Consider the following 26,320-nt stretch of genomic DNA (forward strand, 5'->3'; position numbering starts at 1 on the left):
TCAGGTAAAGTCGTGAAGTGTGAGGAGCTACCTATTTCGTACTTACGATTTACTACTTAGAGATGTTTTGCAAATTACTTTAGCCTGGTGTTAGTTGGGCAATCTGTATGAAGGCTTGATACACTTTCCTTTGTTGTCAATTGTCATTTGATGTAGTATTTTGTTCGTTTTATCTCCAAAAAGCTCACATGGTCTTTTCCACTGCATTGTTTTCATGCACTAGACTCCCAATGAAAAACCTATATGGTTCAAGTCCTCAACTGCGATAAAAAAAAAGGGTGTTAACATTGAACTCGAGTAACATGTCTCTGGTTGAGCATTTTAGTAGCTCCCTAAGACAGTGATCTCTGAAGCGGGTCATGCCTCATTCATAAATCAATGGAGCACTCATCCATGTTGTAGGACTTACCGTACGCTGAATTTTGAATGTTTTTTGGTGTTATGGGTAATCAATTAGCATCTTTTTAATAACAAAAAAATTATTGTTGTACTCTGATTGTAGTATAAAATAGTATAAAAGCTCCTCCATGTCAGGCACTAGATCTTTGTGCCTAAGAGGATTATATCTAGCGGAAGAGCTTTGGTGGAAATGATTGAAGTCGACAAAACAGTTAAATTAGACAGAGCATTTCAATTGCAATTGCTTATGTGTTTTGCAAGCATGGACTTATGGATAAAGCCTCCAAGGAATTCAAGGAAGGGGACTACAATATCTGCAAACCGAATGCAATAACTCATTGTCATTTCACATGAAGTGGGGTGAATGGAAGAAACCTTTATGACATGGAAGGTGGGGATGGATAAGAATATTACAACCATTGTTAACATCTTAATAGATCTACTGATCTACACAAGGTTGGTTCACTAGAAAGAGGTTTCTTCAATTGTCCTCTTTCTAATTTCAGTATTTTATCTAAGTGATTACAGATAACATGACATATTTTCAGTACATTTACTTTCTATTGGTTTGGTAGCATTCTATCGTTCTACTTATAAATTTCTTTATTTCTACAGTGATAGCAATCATTGTACATTTGCGCGCCTTATCAATTACTAATAGTGTTCTCCTTAGTTCAGCGATCATTTACCAAGGTATGTATGACACGGTACATAATTTATGTTTAATTTCATTGTTAGTTTCTTAATTTTGTTGTGAATGATTTTATTGCGCTAGCTCCATGAATATTTTCGTCTCTGGGAATCTACCAGTCTTTTGTGGGTCTGTGTTTCGCGTACATGTTTCATGTTGTCATAAGACATCTCTTTCCATCTCAAAAAAAAAAAAAAATCCTCTTGCACTATGGATGCATTCCATTGAAGTGGTCAGATTAGTGTTCATACTATCAGATATTAGTGTTTAATTTACTTTTTCAGTTTAACCTATGGACAAATGGTGTTATGTAAATCTTACAAATTTTCAGATATCCAATTGTCGTTTCATTTCAATTAGCTTCAAAGTTTAATCCACTTTCACTCGCCCTCTTTTAGTTCTTTCCTACCATTTTTATGTGGGTTTGACCGTTTGACTAGGAACAAACTTAAAATTTATCAACTTCTGATCTTGGTTAAGTGTTTTCATTTCCTATGTTGACTGCATTCTTTTTTGGTTTTGTTCGTTATGGTTCCAGTTGCGTATAATGCAAATCTAAAGATGACTTTTTTTCTTCCCAGAACAATCGTTCCAATGTATTTTTTTAGTTAAAGTCACTGATTCTCTAGGTGTCAAGATGATGTAGAATGGACAAGAGGATCAGAGTTAATGTTATAATTCCCATCGGTTTATTGAGAATTTTTAGTTTTATTTACTCCTCAGTATGTGGTATTTTCCCAACATAAGTTGTCGTCTGAAATCTGAATGCATTAAAATTCATACATGTCAAGATAATTTCTCAAGTTTTAAATGTGTGTTATTCTCTTATTTCAGTTTTAAATGTATGCTATTCTCTCATCAATCATATCCTGCCGTTACACCGTCCTGTAAAGAGGTATCATTCTTTTCCCATCTACCCTTTTGCTTAACAGTTTCATTGCTTCCTAATCCCCGATGTACATCGCCATTGAAATCAACATTTTTGTGGACGTAAATTAGTTCTAATATGACTCTTCTTTTTAAAGGATTATTATTATAGTTAGTTAGTGAGTTTTTTTTTTTTTTTTTTTTTTTTTTTTTTCTAATATGCATTTTATGTTTAATGCATCATTTTAGATGTAAACTAATCACCATGGATAGCCTTGGACAAAATGTAAACTTGGATAGCATAAATTGACAGCACAGATATAAAATTAATGTTTGTCGTTGGGCTTCAATACTTCTTCTGTAGAAAAAAATTAGTAGTGATCCTTTTGATGTTGGATTTGATGTGACCGTAAGGAAAGTATTTTTGGGGGTTCATAGTCACTTACTGAACCTGTATATAAAGACTAATAAGAAGTCTATATTGTAACTAAACCTGAAGTACAGTCCATAGTAAATAAAGTAATGTACTGATGTTTCCCACTCTTTTTGACCCTCATACGCAGGTTTAGTTTTCCTCCATTGCTTTCGTTTTAATATATGTACATCCTTGAGAGTAATATGTTGATTTTGTACTCTTATTTGTATTATGGTTATTGTTGACAGTATTATCATAATAATCTGTGTCGACTTCCTTTCAAAGAACTTCACCAGACTCTTTACAGGTCACCCTGACACCCTGACAAGACCTTTAAGGCTTATTGTTGACAATGATAGTGCCAAAGTAATGATAGCCCTATATGAGATCGAACTCATTGGTTACCAACTGCCCTGAGGGTGAGAACATATGTTGTATTATGTCCAACGGCCATGTTGTACGAAGTCTTAAGAAGTTTTGCATTGTTGAGGAGATATTTGCTAAGAAGGTTATAACTGGCAATGTTGCATTTGAACTGTACGAAGGTTTCAATTGTGGCAAGTGTGGTGTTGCAATCTTTGTGCAGAACAAGTCCCTCTAGATTTTAGGCTCTCAGAACATCTCCGAGATGGAAAATGTTTGAAAACTGATTCAGCGTATGTCTAGATTGAATTGTATAATTAATTTATTTGGCATTTAAGACTGTTTTTGTTTCATTTGGTTAGGGGAAAAGGGAAATCCACTAACTCTGATAACAAGTACCTTTTGTGAATATGCAAGACTTAATGATTACAATAAGGAAAGAACAAGTTTGCAATTACACATATTTCTCCCATATTTCTTCCCATATTTCTTTGTTGTTTTTGTATAATTGTAAATTATGCTACATTTATTTAGGAACTATTAATTAGTAAAAGCTTTGATTTATTCTCTTACTGTTATCATTAAAAGTCTCCAACACCTTTAAAATATTGTGGATCCTGTGTGGTTAATTGACAATAAAACTAGGAAGAACATTGTCGTGCATGGTTGTTATTGATGCCAGGTATCGATTAATGGTTAGATCGAAGAGGCATTACTTCTAACTAGCAATTGTCTTCGTTCATATCCATAGTAGTTTAATTGCTTGCAATCTAAGAGTGATGCGGAGACTGTGAAGAAAAATTATGTTTCTGAGTTGTAGCAAACGAGGGTATGTCATATTATGTAGCCTTCATAAAGCTCATGCCAAGGCCAAAACTATTGCTCTGGAGCTCCTGAGGAAAATGCTTCTTGGAGGAGTCTAGCCATTTGCTGGGACATACATTCTCATGAAACTAGCTAGCAGAGTAGTTTTGGACTTGGCCTATGTTTTGGAGTTTTACAAAATCAAGTTACCTGCTCGTGATAGAGAAAACACCTAACAATAAGGCATGAAAATTGAAAATTAGTTACATGTAATTTGTTGCACATTGTCAGCATTATATCTACGTTGTTAATATATTATTACTTTTACATGCCATGAATCCTATGTCTGTTTATTTTTTTCTCTTACAAACAATGTTAATCAATCATTAAACCTGTACCAAATTTAGCATATAGCAAAGTTGTGTACCTTAAATAATTTTGAAACTAGAACAAGTAACTAAAAAGTTATCAACTAACAAAAAACTTGAAAACGAATAGTACGATATTTTAGGAAATTGATAGGACAATTCAATTTTCATAAGAAGAACTTTAATCAAATCAAATGGCTAGCACGTGCATCGCACGTGCCCGTTTGCTAGTATAATATAATATAATTAAGATTGGAAGGTCTAAATAACAATGGTAGGCACTTGGCCAACCCTGATAGCTGCTTAATATATGTATAATATATAATTAAATAAGCAGTCTACCGGCATGAGAATTAGTACAATTCTATCTTCAGCAATTACATGGTCAATATCACGACATTTTTTTTTGCCACGACATTTTTTTAGATAAAAGTCAATATCACGACATCGTTCATCGTTGTAGGCTAACGACTGCTTAAAACATGACCAATACAAGAATATATTTTCTGTTAATGTTCTTTAACTGTTAATTTTTTTGAATTGAAGTGGTTGTGCTTCAGGATTGATTATTGCAGACTTGTTGATACATATAAACTTTTTCTATAAATAACAATAAACGAATTCGATCTAGGAGTTATTCAAATCTAGCTATTAACAAAGGTAAAAACATTATGGGCTCTCGCATCATTCTAGCTTTAACCTTTCTATCCTTAACTTCGTCTGTTCCCGCCTCTGATGCCAGTCCAGTTCAGGACTTCTGCGTCGCCCCACGCAACAGGAGCTGGTACAAATTTTGTTCAATCTTTTCTTAGTTATATTTAGTATACGGAAATGTGTTTAAATATAGTTCATGCGTATAGTATATAATAAACGCTACAATGACACTATAAAGAAAATACAGAGTACTAGATTAGTCCTTTTCCTTTCTAAAGTACCGGTTTGAGAGCAAATAAGCACACAGACAGAAAAGCTGATACGCGAAAATGCGCACTACAAACATATTTCAGTACTTTTGATTTACCTAATACCATGCATTTCTGCTAATATACGAATCATATCCTTCGCAGTGTTTGTCAATGGGAGTTGCTGCAAGGACCCGGCACTTGCTACTGGTGATGATTTCTACTTGAGCGGGCTTCATTTAGCGGGGAACACATCGAACCTACAAGGTTCAGCGGTTATTCCAGCAAATGTGGCCCAGATACCTGGACTTAACACGCTTAGCATCTCCATGGTTCGTATAGACTTCAGACCCAATGGTCTGAACCCACCCCATACACACCCTCGAGCAACTGAGATCCTAGTGGTCTTGGAAGTACACTTTACGTTGGATTCATCACCTCCAGCTCCGGTAACCGGCTCATCACCAAAACCCTGAATCAGGGTGATGTCTTTGTATTTCAAGAAGGCCTTATTCACTTCCAGCAAAACGTAGGATCCACTAGGGCAGTTGCTATTGCTTGTATGACCAACCAGAACTCTGGCGTGATTATGATTCCAAGTACTGTCTTTGGTTCAAATCCAGCCATCCCAGATAATATTCTTTCCCAGGCATTCCAAGTACGTTAACCAGACAGTAGTTGATCTTCTTTGTGCCCCGTTTGGGCCTACCTCCGTTAGTTTCGAGTATGTAGTGATTGATAGGACAGATCATAGAGTTGAATGTTGTAATAAAAGAGGTTGATTTAACCTCAAAATGTATCTTGATGTCGCCTCGTAACACTCGTATCTTTCGATGATGATCAATAAAGTTTTTTAATTGCTCGCGAAAAGAAAAAACTTCATGAAAACAGAAAGTAGAGTGCTACTGCGTGCAGTATTGACGCTATATTCTCTTAACATTTTTTTTTGGTAACTTATTCTCTTCACTATCTTTCACTATACATGCGATGATGCGAAAATGAAATCCTTGCGCTATACGTACAGTACAAAAAAGAGCTTCTTGCATTGCATCACCACATGTGAAAAGCGATGTGACTATAATAATGCCCTGGTGAAAAGTTCTATTATAGTATGAAATATTTTACCTAAATATATTGCCCATATCATTGAAGTAGCCAAGTAGGTAATGAGTAGGCATAAGTGGAAAACTTCAGCCAGTTATTCCATATATATCAGCATAATGATACACCGCCTAGCGATGCTCTACTTGTCAAATTTCCGTCTGCATCAATTAATATATCATATTATGCAACACAAGCAGACAGTCAATTTGAGGGGTTGAACTCCGACCTATGATTGATGCCATCACCAAATGCAAGATCGTAACATGAGACTTGCACAGAATTGTGATAAAATGTATGATACTAGAACTAAAATTTTAATTTGCTTTGAATTTCCTCCTCCTCCTTCACACATGGTAACCATCACATTCTTAAAAAAGTGAGTGCTGTGGTGCGACACTCGGAGAGACTTGCCTGTCAAGTTTCCATCCCATTCTCTAAAGTTCCACATATAAGGATTATCTGCTCCAATTTAGCCAGTAAGCTGCGGAAGTTCTGGACTAATACAGCTGAACAATATAATAAAGAAAACTTATAAAAAGTACGTGGGTAACCATATTAAAATGTAAATGTCATTGTACTGTAATTGTTTGTTGACTTTGTTCTGTTATAGACTTATAGATACTTCTTATGCTTCTCCACTTCCAATTCGATGAATGAAATGTTAGTTTTTTTTGTTCAGTAAATGTAAAGACCTCTGTTCATAACAATGTTCTTATTAAACTTATCGTTTGAAATATGATAGTATTGAGCGAGGCACATTTGTGGAAAGCTGGCTCAATCCATTGCACTGAACGAAGCACTTGACACTATCATACTTATGGATGATACAGGTTTTCAAGTTTAAACGAACACAAAATCTAGTACTAATTGTCTCTGTGCTTCGGTTTGGCATTGAATATGTGATTTGAGGGCTTTTTTAGTAGAACTTGCGCAGTCGCGCTAAGGACTTCCCACTTCGAAGTGAAAAACGGTCCTACCCCACAAAAAAGACATGATGCTAAGTAAGACATGGTTCTTCTGATCAATTTCTGGCAGGGGAAACACAAGATGAATGGAACTTTCAGCTATTATTTTACTGTAATCAAAACCAGTAATTTGAAAAAATAACTGGATAGAATATCTCCATTTTTTGTTGGGTGCACATGTTAGCAAATTCCAGACTGCAAGAGATGCCTTAAATTAAAACTCTATAAATAATATAACTCGTGTACTGTTAATCAAATAACTTATTACAATCTGGTCAGAGATTCGTAAAGGGTCTTCTTGCAACTAACCAATTTATAAGTGACCAAACCTAGCGCGCACTTATCCAGAATAATTAATATATACTATATACTACTTTTCATTGCTAAGTATTCATAACCAATAATCCTTTCTGCCCATTGCAGGCACATTTTAGTGTTCATGTGTTCCATGTGCACTAGGCTCTGCACTAATCAAATGATCAACAAAAGAATCTGTTTATAATCAAAACTGCACATGGTTCATTAGATTTGATCCTTGTATTCAGCACTTGAGCACTTGACAAATATGTCCCGATAAAAGAGCATGTAAAATTCAAAATTGCACACAGGTCTTTTAGAATTAAGAAAATTGAAGAGGGTGTTATTAGGATTGACGACTTTATACGCATTAGACTCGTATAAATACTGATGTACAGACATCTTCACAGTCATTCAAATCTAGTGGAAATAGGAAAAACAGTATGGGCTCTCACATCCTTGTAGCTTTCACTCTACTTGTCTTAGCTTCCATTGTTCTTGCCTCTGATCCCAATCCAGTTCAGGATTTCTGTGTGGCTACTAATGACCCAACAGGAGCTGGTATAGTTGAGCTTTGTTCTCCTTTCTTTTATTTAGCACAAGTATATAGAAGTGTAGTTTCGCACTTTGGCCAAGTTTGCCAAATGAAATTTGATACATTCCATTTTCAATTATAGTGCCGAATTGAGTGAGAAATCATACACTAACACATACAGCACTAGACAGATTTCCAAATGCAATGTTACTTAAATAAATTTTGTTTTTGCAGTATTTGTAAATGGGAGATTCTGCAAGGATCCTGTGCTTGCTACTGCCGACGATTTCTACTTGCAGGGACTTCATTTAGCAGGAAACACATCAAACCTACAAGGTTCAGTGGTCACTCCAGCAAATGTGGCTCAGATACCTGGACTCAACACTCTTGGCATCTCCATGGTTCGTATAGACTTCCGTCCCAATGGCCTCAACCCACCCCACACACACCCTCGAGCAACTGAGATACTAGTAGTCTTGGAAGGTACACTTTATGTCGGATTTGTCACCTCCAGCGCCGGTAACCGCCTCATTACCAAAACCCTTAATCAGGGTGATGTATTTGTATTTCCTGAAGGCCTTATTCACTTCCAGAAAAACGTAGGACCCACTAGGGCTGTCGCTATTGCTGGTATGAGCAGCCAGAACTCCGGCGTGATTATGATTCCAAGTACAGTCTTCGGATCAAGTCCACCCATCTCAGATGCGATTCTTTCCCAGGCATTCCAAGTTAACAAGAAAGTTGTTAATCTTCTTCAAGCTCCATTCACGGCCAACTCTGGGCGGCGTAGTGACTTATAGGACCTATATTGTTGAATAGGATGGGGCTTATTTTGTTGTAACAGAGGTGTTTCTTAGGTTCTTACCCTGTAATTTCTCTTGTAGAACTTGTTCCTTTTCATATCATTATCAATAAGATTCCACGATTACTTGCAATAAGAAAGTTCAACTAGAAGGAACTACTTGTATTTTAAGCTGTGCCACTGCCATATTGTCCATGAGGGCGAGCACTATCTTCTCAGAACTGTATTTCAATATAAAATGAAAATGTTAACACTTCTACAATCATATAATATGATAGTTTTGTTGTAGAAACAGAAGTGAGAGCTCCAGTTGCTTCCAGCTACTATGAATTTATATAAAAATGAGAATCGTAACTTGCAAGTGACCATCTCATTCCCACAACATAAATTTTGTTTGTTGTAATGACTACTAAGTATCATGCAACTCAAAAGCGAGTTCATTTCAATAAGAGAAGTGCATCGTCTCCACACAACAAAACCTTGACACAGTCTGCAGTTTCAACTTTCAACCACATTCACAAAGTTACTGTGGAGTATCTGCAACAACTCAGCCATTAAACTGGGGAAGTTCTCAAACGACAAAGCAGATTACATCTAATACCGTACCACTTACATTATTTGTTATTTAATAAGTTTATAGTAGCCGTGACACTAGAACAAGGAGGTGAAGCAATACAAGCTATGAAATTTGACGTTGCTGTGTAGTGTGTACTACATAGGTTGCAATAAGTAGCGACCTCAGTTCAAAAATATACAAGTAATAAAAGTTTAAACTAGCAAGAGACATTTTTGCAGATTCCAAATTGGAAGCTTGTGGCAGATCTTAAAAGTTTGAGCACAAAGCCCACATGGATTTGGGTTGAACTTTTTTTGGCCCTACACGGCTTTTGAATAGATCCCTCTAATGGGCTCCACCCAGTAGAAGACAGTTTTTCAAGTTAAAATTACCCTGCCACAAGACGGTTTTTATGGGTGATTTCTGCCAAAGCAAAACATAAGGACATTCAACCAAGAGTAACATTCACTATAAAAACGCTCTTAAGCCAGCATATGTGAAGGTACCATTTACAGTATCAAGTATCAACTACATCTAATTAGAGCCATAATGGAACGGTTAACAGAAAAATATTCCCGAGACCAAAACTTAAGGGCTTCTGATCTTTAATCAATTATCAAATGAATAGAAATACACCATTAATCTTGTCTTCAAGAATACGATGCAGCAACACTATAGCATCTGGAGATCTGTGGCTTCATTAATAGAACTATAGCATCTGGATATCTGTGGCTTCATTAATAGAACTATAGCATCTGGATATCTGTGGCTTCATTAATAGATATGAAGATCACATGTCGAAGACCTCATTGTCCAAAACAAGTCAGGAGGTAACAGGTTAGCATGGATCACTCCTTAACATCAGTAACACCTTCTGCAGAAATTTGAAATCGTGCTTCTGCTTCAGCCAAACATGGAGAGCTTATTACCTTACAGATGCGCTCATCACCCTTTCCCTTGCGGACAGAAAGCCTAGACAAAATGGGAATCATAGACCATCAACATAATGAATCATCGATAGAAAGCATGTGTAGAAAGAAGCAAATATCGGACCTTGTCGTAGAAGCATGAGCCATAATGTTTCCACCGATAGGCGTGATTTGAGGGCCACCAAACATGTTACCATCCACTTTTGCAACAACTTGGTTGGTAATCACTACAGCCACACCAAACTACAAACCATACTGTTAGAGCATGTTTATGCTAAGAATACAATATAGTAACAACATAAACCCAAAGGCTAAGGACATATTCCAAGGTATAACTATTTTGCCAGTACACAATTCAACACTCAAACTTCTATCTCACAAACAAACAAGCTTGCTTTATGAGATTTATCCATCTCAAATGTATATATACTACCTCGTCTGCCAATTTTTGGAGGCTCCTTAGGAACTTTGCAAGATGCATCTGCCTGGCTGACAACTCCCCCCTTCCAGAAAAGTCTGTTCTGTAAAGAGCTGTAGCACTGTCCACTATCATAAGAGCAAATCTGTACAAACAAAACCAACATCTCAACTAACCATTTGCAATCTATTGAGTTGAGTCAAGGAGTAGTCAACTAAATAATTTTTGAAGGTGAGTATTAACATAATTGAGTATTCGTCATAGGGTTAACTATTAAAGTTTTGTCATGTATTCAGAGAGACTAATCAGGCAGCCGATCACTTAGCCGCTGTTAGTCAGGCAGATGATGTAAGATTATGCAATTTTGTACCTCCCCTTAACTGTACCCTTCAAAACATTGTAGAAGAGGACGCTCAAGGGAAAGTCTATGTAAGAACATTTTAATCTAATACAGGTGAGGGTCCGCCTAACCCTAGCTTAAATTTTAAAAAAAAAACTATTAAAGTTTTCGGTGCATCTTCCATATTTTATTTTTCCGTACACCTAAAATTCATAATCATTTAATGAGTAAGTAAGATATTCATAAAAACTCAAACTAATTGTATTAGTGCACTTCAGTTCTGCTCATTGATTTAATTGTAAATACCTTCACGCTCATTGGCTAAATTGAGGCCAGAGCTACGTAAACCAATGAATTAGTGCTTAAAATCAACTAGGAGTCTGACTTCATCATGAATGCTCCACAGCAATCTGGATCTCTAAAATTTACACGTTCCATCATTTTGAAGTCTAAAAACAAACCCATTAGTCTTTGCATGACCTCCATAAATGTGCTGGTAGCCATGACTTAGTGGAGTCTGTTTTGCTCTTTAGAAGGGGTCTAGACAAAGTCACCATCCAAAATATATGGAAGTTGGGAAAGGAGGATGTAAGAACTAAGATCCCCCTTTTTCTGACTAAAGGAATTGAAAAAGAAAAAATTGCATCCAGGGAGTAACAGACCTGGTCTCTACCATCATTGAAGCTGCTTCTAGCAAAAGCCTTGACTGGTGATCAGTGTTATAGGCTCTAGCATAAGCCACATTGTCCAAAACATCAGGACCATTCATTCCAAACCTGCAAATTGCAACTATCAGTACCCTTAAATCAAAGTTCTAAAAATATACACATTTCCAATGGTAGCATTATAACACCTGTCTGCAATTTGTAAGAGTCTCTGTGGCCTGAAAGTTCCCTCTGCATCAATGTACATTGCTTTACCATGGCCACCACCTTGGTCTAAAGGAAGCTGGAACACCAACACGCTTTGCAAATATCAGTTTTTTGATAAAAAAGAGTATAGGATGTTTTGATTAATAATAATAATAATGATAATAAAAAGCATGTCTGTAATCTTGAAAGTAGAGACTGTGTTTATATTATTGGTGCCAAAGACAAACATCTGGCTAATAGGTGCAAAGGTAACTTCGAATAGTAAATGGTTAATTTTAAAAGCCATTCTTCACGAATCACGTTACTCTGTTATTTTAGCCATTTTAAGCAACTCGGTTTCCCTAGAATATTGTTAGTTTCATGTTTATATAAAGGAAATGATCAAACTGAAAAACTGAACTTTGCTAGCTCTTCTAATTCAGATGAATTCAGAGAAAGGACTTGTAGACATAAGATCTTACTTGACAAGTGACACATAGAGTGTGACACAATTGAGTCTTTCCACCACGGAATTCGCCATACAATTCAGTTATAGAGCCGGTCTCAATTCCACCTATTAAGAAGTACCATGTTAAAGCAATACAGTGACACTTTATTAACATTTTCTTTGGTTCATTTGCTTGGCGTATCAAACCGAAATCTTTATCATACAGACTTGACACTTACCCTCTAAAATCTTGTCCAACTCCCTCGATCCAGTCGTGATCTGAATAAGTTCAAGTCTTTGTGCATGGATCTCGCTAGCACTAGTAAACCCCAATGGAACCAACTTTGACGCTGTTGAAAATGAAGACACAAGTCGAAATTAACTGCTAATAATAAATGGATGCATGAAGCAGGAAAAACAAAAAGGTAAAGCATAATGAGGAAAAGAAAAATAATAAGATCATGCGAACCTGCTTCAATAATTTTGTCAACTTTATTCTCACTAATTCCTTTTATCTGAAGTAGCTCTTTTCTTGGGGAATATGCGACAGATTCTACTGTTGACAGACCTGCATCTTTAAGCTTCTTTACATCAAGGGATCCTATCCCAGACGCCTAGTGTACAAGAATAACAAAAGAAAAAACAATACTCAGATAACAGTATGCATTCCTAGCATAAAATAAAATTTTCAAAAAAGAAGAAGTAAGAAGATCCTTGTCAGATGAAAAACTGGTTTGTCTTTGGAAAAAAGGGTATACCATGAATAAAGTATACCAACATGACCTTTTCTGACAAATCAGTAGTACAACACAGCTATGATCATATAACAGAAAGTCAGAAACACATTAGCATTAAAAACAGATGCTTAATTAGGAAAACCATATTTGGACTACAATTATCATATCACCATACAAACGAGAAATAAAATTTCACAAGCATGCTGTGGTTACTGCTTTTTGCTAATCCTGTGGCCAAGAGGTATCACAGTCGTTTACTTCCAGTATAGTATACTAAATTCCTCACACTTCTATAAGATGTTGTGAAGCAACTTATTTAAATTGATAGATATGTCGAGTTGCTTCTCAATATGTTTTGAAGGCTACCTTGAACACAAACGAGAGATTATATAGATGTAAGTAATTGTTAATTAAATTACTGTCAAGTAACTGGTTCAATAAATACACAAGCATTCATCTGAGATTCTTAGGTGCAATTCACTACATACACTAGTTCATCGAATGCACTCTGATGGTGCAACTTCCCTCAGATAGTGATGCATCACAGTGAAAATCATTTTTAGATATTAAAAAGAATATCAATCCACGCTGCTCATTAACAAAAATCCAGCAGACGAGAATTCGAGTCAAACTTAATTTGCTAGTGACAAACTGGACTAGATCAGAGACAAACTTCAACAGAATCATACAACATATGCAAACTTCAATAGCTACACTCATCTTCAAATCCAAAGTTAAGCAAATATGGGAAGACCCCATTCCAGAACTGACCTCAAAAATGAAATTTCGCTGTAGAATTGAAGAAGCTCCCTTTATGTAAACCCCATTTTTGGCATAAACAAGAACTACAGAGAAATCCCCATTTCTCAATATTCAAAGAAAACCCCATTTTCAAGAATGAACACACCCCAAATCCTAATTGAACACCAAAACCCCAAAATCCAATAAAGATTCTAACAGAAAAGAACACCACATATTCATATACCAACATTTTAACAGCAAAATCCAATAAAGATTCAATCTTGACTAAAAATAAGGGCAGGCATTATAGTCGATAAAAACATACAGGAACCGATATTTTTCAACATTCAAGAGTAAATGTATACCTGAAGCTGCTCAACAGGTAAAAAACAAGGTGGACCTTGTTGTTGTTGTTGTTCTTCTTCAACTTCTTCTGCAATCATATTGTTAGGGCGAACCTTCTGCTCCATGGCCATTGGTGGTTAAAAAAGAGGGGTTGGAAATTTTTTGGGTTTCGATCAAGGCGCCAAGAACACTTTTTGGATAGTTTTAACTGGGGCGGGGCAACCCGAGTCCAGTCTAATCTTTTGGGTCTTGTTTCTTGAAAAGCTTGTTTGCCGTCTATTATGAAGTGAAAAACAGTACGTTATTTACATTGGAATGTTTTGCTGAATGTCTTGAACCTGGAAGAAAGGGAAGTTCAATCTAGGGCTGGAAATGGTACGGGATGCAACCCGAATCCATTTTAACGGGTATGGTTTCCCACTGCTGCATTATCAGACTTAGAGACATCCACCATTGTTATGCTCATGTTATTACGAATGATACAAAGCTTCCCATTCCAGACGTTAATAACAGCTTCCAGGCAAAATTTTCACAAGTAAACAAAGATCGCGCAACCAGTTTTTTCATGTAACCAAGATGTTGTGACAAACTGTTTAAACATTTGCTGAGTACAAGTTGTGATGGTAATTAGATGCGTGTCAAACTTATGGACATTTCCCAATCTACATTTACGATTTGAAGATATACAATGAACATTGCTTAACTACTTTTTGATAAAATGTTGGTTAACTGTAGTAATGCATACATAAACGAAAGACATATAATAACTTGAAAAAAATTAATCATAGAAAAAAATTTAAGATCTTATTCTTCAATCAACAAAACATTGAACCCTTTCATGTTATAATATAAACATGTTTTTGTACATTTCCTAGTTACAAGTAAATAGCGTTTAGGAAAAATTCGCATCAACATATCGTGTAATAATGTCGAATCAATCAACGTTGCTGTTGCCGCCAAGCATATTATACAGGTTGAGGATCCTCTTCGAATAGAAGTTCACTGAAGTTCATAAGCATATTAACAGGTTGAGGATCCTCTTCGAATAGAAGTTCACTGAAGTCCATAAGCATATTAACAGGTTGAGGATCCTGTTGGAGCGCTGGAAGTTCACCGAGGTGCATAGAATTCCAATCAAGGTCTTCACAAAATATTGAAGGATCATAGGCGTCATCAAGCATATCACTGGGCTCAGGAGCCTCTTGAGACGCAAAATTTTCATCGCCAGCTTGTTGCATAAGTCCGCCATCCAATGGCACTGCGACCACTCCTGAAGTTGATCCTAATGAGTCGTCTGCCAGATATGACTTCACAGAGTCTAGGCTCGCCATAGGCATATGTAACGATGGTACAGAATTACGGTTAAGCTCCACATTTGGCATACTTGAAGTTAAGACCTGATTGTGGTCTTGTTGCAACAAATTTCCATCAAATTTTTTTTGACAATCCTCTTGAGACGCTTGACTTGCTTTCAAGTAGATAGACTCCCCATCGATGTCATTATCTAATAATGAATCAAGGTTATTAGACGTATCATTGGGCTGAGGAGCCTCTTGAGACGCGTTCTTTCCAAGGCCGGGTTGTTGCATAGGCATACCGGACATACATGACGCTGAGAACTGATTATGGTCTTGCCGCAACAAATTCCCATAACTGTTTGTCGAACTTGTCGTTACTCCCTCATTGAAAGCTGATGTTGTTGAAGGGGACATTGGTACGGACGCCAATGCTGTAGTTGTCCTGGGACGTTTTTCTCTTGGTATTCATCATTCTCCTCTAGCCCTTCGGAAGAAACAGAGGCACATGAACTTGAAGATGCGCGGTTATTGCTCCTTCCCTTGCTGATCCTACAAAGAGCGAAAACGTCTTTGCCAGGTGGATATTCTTTCAAAGTGTACTCATGCATTACCCAACTTTCTTTCTTACCATTCACTACGAACCTTGCTTTCTCACCTTTTGGTGTAAAACTCAGATTTTTCCGATATCCTATTTCTACAGATTTATCATTAGGGTCATAAATCGCCGGGATTTTGCATCCTCCCTCTGATTTGCCATTGTACTGTGCTGTCCATGCTCCTTTTCCACGGACGGTTCTATCCATTCTCACTCCATGACCAAATTTCTTCTTGAGGACTGTAAAAAAATATAACTCTGTTGCCGTAGTCCCATTGAATATTTCCGTTGGCGATTCGCTTCCATAAAGATCACGTTCCACAATGATGTTCTTCATTATCCCTTGTGGACCTTCTCCATAGACTTTCTCCCATAGGTAACATATGAGTTCGATGTCGCTAGGAACAAAACGAAATCCCATGTGGATGATCATCTTTACTTGTAAACAAAATATCACTTTTTTTCTATACTAGCAAACAACTCTGACTTCTTCTTCTATAATCTGCCTTCAACCTAATGAGTTTTGCTTATACTTAAACCTAGCTATAGCTTGTAGAGGCTTTTGTGAGAAAGGATATAAGGTGGTCGTATATTTATAGAGGTACGTACACTTGGTGGGGTGGTGATGTCGGCATTTATACATGTCCTAGTTAGAAGAGGTATCGGAGAGAGTACGTTAGTTTGTACTTCTGTAAGCTATTGTTTTCTCCAAGCAATTACCATTGGCCGTTTGATCTCCATGTCAATCGGTGACTAATCTTGTCTGGTGATTCCGAAATGTGTTGGTGTCCTTTTATCCATCCGATTAGTTTCTCATCATTATATTGATGTCCTCTTCATCCATTTGATCAAGTCTCTCAACACTAATATTGATCGAACTCCTAATCAAAATCATATAACGAGTATTTTCCCAACAAACTCTTATTATCCAAGCGAAAAATAAGGATTGTTCTGCTTAATTTCTATGCAACATCCATTTCACGTACTGTTCCAATTCGGACTCAAAACTTAATTTCTTTGCTGCCAAGTTACCTTGGAAAATCGGCAGTGAGTTCTCCATGGGCGGCATGGTGAGTTAAAGTTACTACTTTCTAGTCTGTATTCCGATTTCTTACGACTTTTTCTCTGTTTCTTTCTTTTGTATCATTGTTTATCCTTTGATAGAATTTTGTGCAGCTATCTATATGCTTTAATTCTTGCAGTCTGAATATGGTTTAAGCTATAAGATTCTGAACCAAGCTTGTTTTATGAACTGATCAAAATGGTTCACCTAGTTTTAAGTTCTAACTCGATGCATCTGATTACGTTAGCGAGATCATTTCTTTGCTTAAAAATTGTTGGATAACTCGTTAAGCGTCATAAAGGAAAGGAACACTTAACATCAATATCTTTTATATCAGAACATGGCATAAAATCGTAGACGCAGAAAGGGTTCGGTGGTTGAAAGGTAAGAGAGGGGTTTAAGTCTAGGTTTGGATCGGACAACGAGAAGGATGAGGAAGAGGGACTTTATGCAATAGGTTCTTGGTTTCTCCTTGACAGTTCGTGAATTTTAGTGGTGGTCCGCTGCTTGTATGGGTCGCCCAGTGGTATTGCGTAATTACGGTCGATGTGCTTCATGCTGCTAATCACCTGCTTGTACTGTTTTCTCAAGGCGAGCATCTCTAACACCTTCCCTTACCCCATTGGCTTGCTCCCTAACTAATATTTGATATATTTAGGGAGAAAATAAAAATAGAAAAAAGGAAAACCAAAAGACGGAGAAGCCAATTTACATACATTTGAAACTTTAAACACCAATGCACTAAGCTAATAATACAAGAACCAGCAATTGGCCTTTTGCAACTGTTTTGCGCTGTAGAGAGTACTTCAATTTTCTAAGACAGATTGGATATAAGCATCTTTCAAAATATAGAGTGGGGAGTGTACATAACGCTGATCAAGTATCTGTTGAAGTGCAGAAATTACAAGGCTTCAAATGAATGAAAAGTTGCCAGTACAGCAGAAGCTATTCCCGTTCCACACTTAATATTGAGCAGATGCATGCCGACCGAACAGAATAACCTTTTATGTAGTGTGTCAGTAGGGAGTTTAAGCTTGAAGAACCTGACAATGAAGAATGTGACACTTCAAGCGGTTACGACCAGCAAAACTTGACCAGAGATTCGCAACAAAAATTTAGAACTGCCCCTTTCCAGCAATAGTCTCCCACAGCTGGTCAGCTATGACCTCCCCTGCATTATCAGACTTAGAGACATCCACCATAGTTATCCTCATGTTATTACGAATGATACAAAGTTTCCCATTCAAAGGGAGAAGTGCTGTTGCCTCCAATGCCCGGGAACTACCCATGTGCAGCTTGCTATCAATGTGCTTGCTCCAAGAATCTGTATCCGAGTTGTAGATCCTCAGCTTGCACCCATCCTTGCAGTCCAAAGCATATAGATGACCATCCAAGAAAGCACTTGGATTCCGCCACCCAGACACCATTCCGTTAGGCACAGGATACCAGACGTCATTCTCCGGGTGGTACACTTCACTTGTTTCTTGAAAAGCTTGTTTGCAGTGGTATCAAGAAAATGGGCGGTGACACCCCACTTGATGGGACTACCACCCCTTTTGAATGATATATGTCATACTAGTTTATAGGCCGTGCATATGCACCGGCTCTTTTGAAAACATTTAGATTTTTTTAAGAAAAATTGGGACTACCGTTTTAGTCACTAACCCGTTTTAATTTTCTAACAAATTATTTTAAATGAAATTTTAATTAAAATTTAAAAACCCATTTTTTCAATTGGGAGAGAGATCCTGATTTAATAGGAGAATAATTCCCGTTTTAATTAGATATACTAGATTTTCTCTTTCCAATAGAGGAGGAATTCCCATTTTAATAGGAGAATGATTTCCCCTTTAATTAGAAGTGTTAGAATCTTTATATATACTAGCAAATATGCACGTGCTCTGCACTTGAATGAAAATTAAAACTTATTGATGAGAATGCCATCATAGTTTAGTTTTCAATTATTATTTTTTGTGAAATTATGCAAGTATATACCTACAGGTTATAACTCACATTAGCATTTTGAAATTGGCATATGGGCTATGACATATATCTAAACAAAAGTATAAGGCAAGAGTATTAATTAACAGACTTAAAACCCAAATTGTGGTTTATAGATATGAGCACAAAATCACAATAATATTAAAGCAAAATCGACAATAGATTATAGATAATAGGCGGCTTTGATGCCTATATATACCATGAGTAAAACTCAGTCCAAAATTGTTTACACGACCAATTTGTTGCCCTGTGTATTGAGAATTCGCTATTTCAAAATGGATGAACGAAGCCTATATAATTAACATATAATCATGTACATGAATCTCATAGGCTTTGTGTTCATGCCTATGATTATACCAAAAGCAACAAAATTCCAAAGAAAAAATGACCTTGAAAATTTATACCTATATATGGATAGTCAAGTAAACACCACCATATCAATCAATGAATAACGCCTGTGATAACCTAGCTTTGAGTATTAATTAACTCTTTAGCTTGCAAAGAAAAACCTTATATATAGATCACATATCGAACTAAACTGTTTCTAAACCATCGATTAAAAGGAAAGAGGCATCTACCTAAGCATTTGCTCAGGGCACACCACTTTCTCCCAGTAAAATATAATACAGCTTGTACTCGCACAAATTCCAATGCAGTATAGCGTATACTTGTATAGAAAATGACCTATGAATTTGGATGATATAGCTTGTACTCGCACAAATTCCAATGCGGTATAGTGTATACTTGTATAGAAAATGACCTATAAATTTGGACTTGCATCCTTTGCAGTCACTGGAAGTACAAAACAGTATCGCCAGTCCAATCAATATCAACTTGAATTTCGTGCCCTATTGGTACCACCCTGCAATGCTCGACATTCAAAAATTATAAAAGAGATTTCAGAAACATTTAACTACACAATTTAGCTTCAAAGCTAATTAGGACAAACCCTCAATGAGAAGAAAGTCCCTGTGAGACTAATTTTGGGGGAATGGATATGGAAAATGGTGATAAATACATTAAGTGCATCATTACTTGAAAAGGTTCATAACATAGAGAAGCTAACGAATTATGATATATATGGTATCACACCTAATAAGAAACTCTATATAAGCAGTACTTACCTTGTCCCTTTATCAAGCAGGATGCCAATGTAAGTTTTATAAGACAACATACATCCCAAGAAGATCTTTGTTCGAGTGTACCACCATAGCTTCCATAGAAATCGCTAGACGCCTTAATGAATTCCTCATTATAATAGCTTACATAAAGTCAACTCCCATTCTCTATGACAAGCACCCTATGGGAAACCAACTGTAGCCCACATTCTAGGTCCAAGTTTGTGTACCACCTTGTAAAGTGTTTCTGCACGGCGAAAGAGAAAATTTTAAATTTCCAGACGGTATACTAAAACGCCATACTGGTAGTTAGAGGAAAATGAAAGGGAATGTTAAGCTGGCTTATGCAAATTGAATTAGGCTATGTGCGACAACAAAATACCAACCTTTTTTCTTTAGCGGCAGTCTCGAATACAACAATGGGATCTTTAGAGAATTCATTAAGAGTAAACCCTCCAAGTTTAAAGCAGTCGACTTAAAGAGCATGCAATGCACTCAAATCCAGTCTAATATTAACTAATAATAACACCAGAGAATGAGTTTCCACAAATCTATTAGTCTAAGTCATAACAGAGAACCAATACCTTAAGATTTGTTTTTAAGTAGCAAGGAAGACCACCACCTCTTTTGCAAACTAATTTTTTGAATAGACAAAAGATTTATATCCTCAACAAAGTTAATTACAGTAAAACAAGACTATGTTGGCAAAAACCAAAATCCTATTTTAAAAATAATTAAATATCATATTCGAGACATTCTAGCTCCCCGACCTCATGAATGTCTTAGAGTTATTTTGTTTATCAAGATGTGGAGTTCGTAACAAATTATTTCACATTCCAATTAAATGGCTAATTTAGAGAAGGGGAAGAGAATTCCATGCCAATGGGACATCATTGGAGACCATACCCCTTGAAACCTAGTTATAAATCACATTCCTATCCTACTCAATAGATCCTATAATGCACATCTTATACATAAGGGTGACAGAAGTCTTTGGGGCTATTGCATTACTGTACCACATATAAGGGTTAATGCTAACACAACAATAGGTGGTATCAAAAGAAAACCTCATTAACCAAACTTTTAAAAAAATACTAATTCAGAAGTACTCACAATTCAGGAAGAAGCTAAACCTTTGTGCATTAGTGTTTGAGAAAATACCAACTCGGACATCACCCTCACCTACAAATTAAAGGGGTTCTCATTAGCCACTTTGCTAAAACTCATTTGCCTATAATATTTAAAATTTGTTCATAGTGCTCAGATGTCGTGTCTGTATTCTAATTCCCTATCTATTTTCTTTTATATTTTTGAAAATATACACTTGATGAATAAATTTGGTAAAAATAATTTATATGATACAGTCATTTACCCTTTGAATTTGGTGGCTGGGTGGGAAGGGGTGAATAAAAAAGCACACAATACAAATGTCAGAGTGAATTTCACAGGAAAACAATAAAGCAATATAATGTAAATTTTTAATACAAAAGTTCACATAATTTATACTCTATCTCCTTTCTACACTATGCTTGAACCTTACTAAGGCTTCAAGAAGCATGTGTCACGGTGTGTATTTCACTCTTAATGCGTCCAACAAAAACAAAAATACCAATAACCACCCCTAAACTCACAAGTATCAAATTAATGTAGTCCAATGAACTAAATCTTTATGGTTTCCTAATAGCAGTCCATGTGAAACGTGGATAAGCAAATGTGACAGGTAATGTTATCAAACCAATTATAGCTGCCAAGACATTTATATAAATGATATCTTAACTGCTACAAAACATGTTAAACATCCAAATACTATTCATAATCCAGCACAAATTGAACTTGGACGTGGTTTATTCTTCTTGCATGTGTATGCAAAATCCAAGTTGTCGGGTATTAGTATATCGTAGATATGGAATCCGGATTGGTTGTGACTCACCACATATAAGCTTGTGGCATGGCTGAAGCGGGGAAGCATAATGCAATTCTTTGTACAGGTTCTGTTTAGGGCAACGATTAATCATGTTTCACACCTATCTGCAAAAAGGGGACAAAAAAAGTAGAAAGACCAATGTTAGGTATTGAGTAGACCATGTAATGTAACGCATAATTAATCAAGAAGACGAAAAAGAGTAAGATGTGAATTTTTAATTTGGAAAGAATATGTTCAGAAACATTTTAATAGTAAGACATGAATACTACGAAGATAAATGATAGCAAATACACCATAGAATCCTTACATAATATAAAAAATGTGTAACTCTGCATTAAAACAATCATATCTATGCCTTGTATAAGCATACAATACACCAAAATCCATTATTTACATCGAAATATAACACAATTCTTGAATGAGTGGGTTGACAGGGTATGGAAGGGTTGACAGTCATGTCAAATAAGTCAGAGTAATAGCTCTTACTTCATGCATGTTTAAACAAATGCATAAATACATAAATGTTCCACAAAAAGTCTACCATTCCCGGCCAATTCATGTATTGTAAACAACAGTGATAGGATATGAGTTAATTTCCCCATTATAAAAAAAAACATATATTTCACTCGAAGTCGATCAGAAAATCTAATAGACATTCCGCCACCACATTGAATTAGAACAACTTCATCATTTTTTCTGACAGTCCAGCCATTGTAAAAAGAATTCCTCATATAGTCTAACTTTTTACCACCTACAAATATATATGTTGCTAACTACATAACAATCCTCTTTAATTTAAAGCAAAACCAATAAATGGAATCAAAACGCTGAATCATCAGTACCTTAATTTGGCGTGTATATAATAACGTCATTCTTGCTCGTGTGTTCATATCCTCCTAGCTAGAGAAGAATAACTACAATCTCCACTTCAGTTCGTTATCAAAACAATCCAGAACAACAACTATTACCCTACACAATCCATATAGATGAACCGAATATGAATATATCACTGTCCCCTAAATAACATTAAAAAACTCGTTCATAACATTGTCTTTTGATGATACAATAAAACTTTTCTAACGTGTCTTAAAGAAACATGCTTGCGTAAATGTATAATCCATCAATCCATGTTTGTTTTCATTTAAGCATATGTTGCTAGTCTAACCTTCAAATTATGTTAAAAGCTCGACCTTAGCAATTCTAAAATGCCTAACCAAAATTGAATTTCTACTCCAAATAAGAAAAACAGAGATGGATGGATGTACTAATTGCTTTAAATAATCGCAACCTTAAAAAATGCAATTCCAAAAATTTATGATGGATTGCACTACATTCATTTTGATTTTTCACAGTTTTAAAGTATACTTCAATTGAAAAAAGAAAAAGAAATCAAAACCATGAAAGCTTTCAATCCAACAGGATGCTTGCAATAGCTCCTCCAAAAAAAAATCTCTTTTTATCCAAATTTTTTTTTTGGCTTCTCAGGTTAAGCTTAATTAGCTACGTATTGTGACTTTAAGCTTCTTATTACATCCTTTCTACTTAGTAATCACACTAAGTTATTTCTGTACCATATTTTTCTCTTCTCCTCCTGTTTCGTTTTGGTGCCATTCATAGAGTGGGGTGAAACCACAAAGTTCAAATTTCTTTATAATGGTATTATGCATTAGTAATGTTCTCTAATCATCCATGAAATTCGCTAAAAACTTTGGTTTCATAGCATAATCAGTATCTTTGATCACTGCAAACATTTTTACAACCTGCACTTAACAAAGCTTAACAACATAGTGACCAGAAACTGAGAGGTCAAAATTTTGAATGTATTAAGACAACAATTTAGGCTGGATAAAGACCATGTAGTGAGCATTAGAGTAAATAGAAAAATTATTTTTCTCAATTAACAAACAACATATATTATACTTTCCATCACTTCCTCCGGTTCAGGATTCAAATCAAAAAGTTCTCCATTGTAAATCGTTTTCACTCCATGAGGTCTGTATACTGGGGGAAAAAATAACACCATTGTGCACTCAGGTAAGTAGTCCACTTATGCCCTTCGCCAGAACCAGGTGTTTTTTTTAGTAGATGGTTAAGTTTATATTAAGCAGAAAATATGAACAATGAATGGTAATTGCTTTTATACTTTGGTGGCAACGTTCAAAAGCAATTGTCATCGCAAGCAAAATGGATAAGCAGGAAACCAAGAATGAAGTTAGTTGTTGCTTGAGGAGCGGTGGTACCTTCAAGGAATAGCAGAATGTCATCTCGATGGTGCCAAAGCAATTTCGAAACTGAGTCACGTATGTCGCTACTGGACAGAAACAGATCTGTGCCTACATGGTAACTGTGGAGCAAAAGAAAAATTGGTGTATTAGCAGTAAAAGTGGCAACTACATTTAATCACATAGCTCTAGCAGCTAAACCAAAAACACAATGATTACATGAAGAGTAGAACACGTAAGTTCACTTTAACTCCATGGAGAAAGATGCATAAGAGATTCCAGCTGTGCCACATAGACCTTCAACTGGACTGGACTGGTATGATTGTTACAGATTGCAGTAGAAGCAGTCCAGATAAAATTTGTTTTCTCTAAGTTCGAAAGGCACAATTTGAATAAGGTAAGTTTATTGTTGGTACATATTTTCTTGTTCACCTGCCAATTCAAGTGTTGTGATAATTCAAAAGTTAAAAGGCTACGTTTAGTCTACCAAAGTGCCTACTTCTTAATTCAATCCCAAAACCCAAGTTCAAAAACTACATGTTGTAAGCAATACCCAAAAGGCCAAAACCTAAATTTAGAAACTAAATGTACATAGCAATCCCCAATTTCAAAAAGAATATCATGAAATCCACAAATTGACTTCTTTGAAAAGGATACCAACAACCAAGTCAACTGAAACATCTAAACTTAAAAAAGAGCACATTTTCATTTTTGGCACTTTTTAGATTATGCACTCCCTACTTTACCAAGAAAGAGTGCCAATGCAATGGTTCCATGAAAGTTGATGAAGTTAGGTATAAAATTTCCAAAAAACAGGCCCAAATTTCAATCAATGAGAGAAAATAAAAATGGAATAAAATTGTTCAAACATAGAGCCTTTACCTTGATAATATGGTAAAAAGTATAAACAATCAAAATTGTTTATATTTAGGCCGTTGTCGCTCGTGACCCCTCCCCTCTCCCCCAGCCACCTTCAATAATACGATGCTGGTTTATCCAACAAAATAAAGAAGAGGAGTGAGATTTACCTTGGTTGTTTCATATGACACAATTGTATTTGCTGTAAGGTCAGGCTTGTTTCTACCTTAAAACTTGTCCACATTTTCGCTTGTGTAACGATCAATTTCATTTAACCATTTGCTAGGTTATAGATGACAACCCACCCAAGACACCACAGGCATATGAGAATTCACTATGGTAAGAATGCAAGCAGAAAGTAGTTGCAACTTATCAATATCAAGGATAAGACTACTTACAATGATACCTTGAGCTCCATAGTTATAGCTGGTAGTGATCGTCCTGAAATGTTCTTGCCCTTGCAGCGACCAACTACACATAAAGAAAGTGCACACAATTTAGGGCATGAGAAGTTAAGCCAAGAAAGTAAAATTTTCAACTACCAGGGAAAATTGATCTGGAATTTGTATGAAGTAGTTGACGAGATCAGAACAATGTCTTCAGTATCAAGTTTCATGGTAAGAACTAAAAAAGAAAAAGTAACCTTCATGCACAACATACATTTAACAATTTTGTAGGTCCATTGTAATTCGGCTCAATAGAGACGTGACTTCTACATACCACAATTGTCTGATAGGCTGCTTACTCTCTCAGTCCCCCTGCTGAAACAGGTAAGAGGAATTAACAACAGTACGTTCTATATCCAGACAACAGAAAGAAAGCAACCAATCCTTGTAAAATTTAGTCAAAACGAAGAAAGGCAGAACCATAACAAAAACGCAATACTGAGCGAGCACCTTTCACTTTATTCTGTAATCTATCAAACTCTACTTTGAATCCTTTAAGCTCTCAAACTTGATAAATTGTATAATTAACTTAGCATCCAAATCCATTCACAAGAAATTGTATTATAATTAAGGCAAGACTACTGGACAACTTGGAAAACGAAGTACCCAAAAATCGATTTACTGGCACAACCGTAAGTGTTCTCACAATCCATCAAGACAGAGAGCATCATTTTGAAAGAATAGCTAGTGTTTTCAGTAAATACTAATAGCAATTGCTTAAACATTGGATATTTACCGTTACGCAAATAAGCCTCCATAAGTTGAGCACACAAACGACAATCTCCATCCAACCCATAAATAAAAAAAATCCTTGAAGACTCCTAGCATCTCTAAGCTGACCCATGTACCAAAACAAACCTTCAATAGTCAAATATAAAAAAATGAAAGCCTACAAACAATGAAAAACAAAAGGATCTT

The 26,320-nt window shown here is 36.0% G+C and overlaps 3 protein-coding genes, 3 long non-coding RNA genes and 1 pseudogene across 8 annotated transcripts; 3 read left to right on the forward strand and 4 right to left on the reverse strand.

The window, feature by feature from the left end:
- Window positions 1–962: 962 nt before the first annotated feature.
- LOC147512553 (uncharacterized) lies at window positions 963–2,803 on the forward strand. Its single transcript, XR_015217225.1, has 3 exons — window positions 963–1,092; window positions 1,925–1,985; window positions 2,680–2,803. It is a non-coding gene; the product is annotated as an uncharacterized LOC147512553 (long non-coding RNA).
- A 1,760-nt stretch (window positions 2,804–4,563) lies between these two features.
- On the forward strand, window positions 4,564–5,674 carry LOC147512554 (putative germin-like protein 2-1; annotated as a pseudogene). Its single transcript, XR_015217226.1, has 2 exons — window positions 4,564–4,691; window positions 4,975–5,674. The product of XR_015217226.1 is annotated as a putative germin-like protein 2-1 (transcript).
- Window positions 5,675–7,606: 1,932 nt separating this feature from the next.
- LOC147512555 (germin-like protein subfamily 1 member 17) lies at window positions 7,607–8,652 on the forward strand. Its single transcript, XM_086599470.1, has 2 exons — window positions 7,607–7,736; window positions 7,945–8,652. The coding sequence occupies exons 1-2, from the start codon at window positions 7,619–7,621 to the stop codon at window positions 8,508–8,510; spliced, it is 684 nt and encodes a 227-aa protein (XP_086455596.1). The 5' UTR covers window positions 7,607–7,618; the 3' UTR covers window positions 8,511–8,652.
- Window positions 8,653–9,515: 863 nt separating this feature from the next.
- On the reverse strand, window positions 9,516–14,141 carry LOC147512556 (DNA repair protein RAD51 homolog). Its single transcript, XM_086595590.1, has 9 exons — window positions 13,898–14,141; window positions 12,524–12,668; window positions 12,294–12,404; window positions 12,089–12,180; window positions 11,609–11,703; window positions 11,418–11,531; window positions 10,431–10,560; window positions 10,122–10,240; window positions 9,516–10,040 (listed from the first exon to the last, which is right to left on the reverse strand). The coding sequence occupies exons 1-9, from the start codon at window positions 14,006–14,008 to the stop codon at window positions 9,917–9,919; spliced, it is 1,041 nt and encodes a 346-aa protein (XP_086451716.1). The 5' UTR covers window positions 14,009–14,141; the 3' UTR covers window positions 9,516–9,916.
- A 1,408-nt stretch (window positions 14,142–15,549) lies between these two features.
- On the reverse strand, window positions 15,550–16,203 carry LOC147512557 (NAC domain-containing protein 37-like). Its single transcript, XM_086598741.1, has one exon. The coding sequence runs from the start codon at window positions 16,201–16,203 to the stop codon at window positions 15,550–15,552; it is 654 nt and encodes a 217-aa protein (XP_086454867.1).
- Window positions 16,204–22,718: 6,515 nt separating this feature from the next.
- LOC147512558 (uncharacterized) lies at window positions 22,719–24,526 on the reverse strand. Its single transcript, XR_015217227.1, has 3 exons — window positions 24,318–24,526; window positions 24,117–24,220; window positions 22,719–22,845 (listed from the first exon to the last, which is right to left on the reverse strand). It is a non-coding gene; the product is annotated as an uncharacterized LOC147512558 (long non-coding RNA).
- A 654-nt stretch (window positions 24,527–25,180) lies between these two features.
- Window positions 25,181–25,931, reverse strand: LOC147512559 (uncharacterized). Of its 2 annotated transcripts, none has more exons than XR_015217229.1 (3): window positions 25,853–25,931; window positions 25,617–25,714; window positions 25,181–25,427 (listed from the first exon to the last, which is right to left on the reverse strand). It is a non-coding gene; the product is annotated as an uncharacterized LOC147512559 (long non-coding RNA). The 2 variants fall into 2 exon arrangements; XR_015217228.1 differs by having other exon boundaries at window positions 25,617–25,717.
- Between the last annotated feature and the right edge of the window lie 389 nt (window positions 25,932–26,320).

Source organism: Coptis chinensis, chromosome 3 (assembly GCF_015680905.1).
Source record: "Coptis chinensis isolate HL-2020 chromosome 3, ASM1568090v1, whole genome shotgun sequence".
In the NCBI taxonomy this organism is placed as follows: domain Eukaryota; kingdom Viridiplantae; phylum Streptophyta; class Magnoliopsida; order Ranunculales; family Ranunculaceae; genus Coptis; species Coptis chinensis.

Bases quoted from the DNA above. Each gene is read 5' to 3' on its own strand.
- LOC147512555 (XM_086599470.1), top strand. From the start codon at position 7,619: ATGGGCTCTCACATCCTTGTAGCTTTCACTCTACTTGTCTTAGCTTCC. The intron at 7,737-7,944 runs GTATAGTTGAGC...TTGTTTTTGCAG, and splicing joins TAATGACCCAACAGGAGCTG to TATTTGTAAATGGGAGATTC.
- LOC147512556 (XM_086595590.1), bottom strand. From the start codon at position 14,008: ATGGCCATGGAGCAGAAGGTTCGCCCTAACAATATGATTGCAGAAGAA. The intron at 12,181-12,293 runs GTAAGTGTCAAG...ACTTCTTAATAG, and splicing joins GTTGGACAAGATTTTAGAGG to GTGGAATTGAGACCGGCTCT. The intron at 11,532-11,608 runs GTGTTATAATGC...TGCAATTTGCAG, and splicing joins CTCTTACAAATTGCAGACAG to GTTTGGAATGAATGGTCCTG.
- LOC147512557 (XM_086598741.1), bottom strand. From the start codon at position 16,203: ATGATCATCCACATGGGATTTCGTTTTGTTCCTAGCGACATCGAACTC.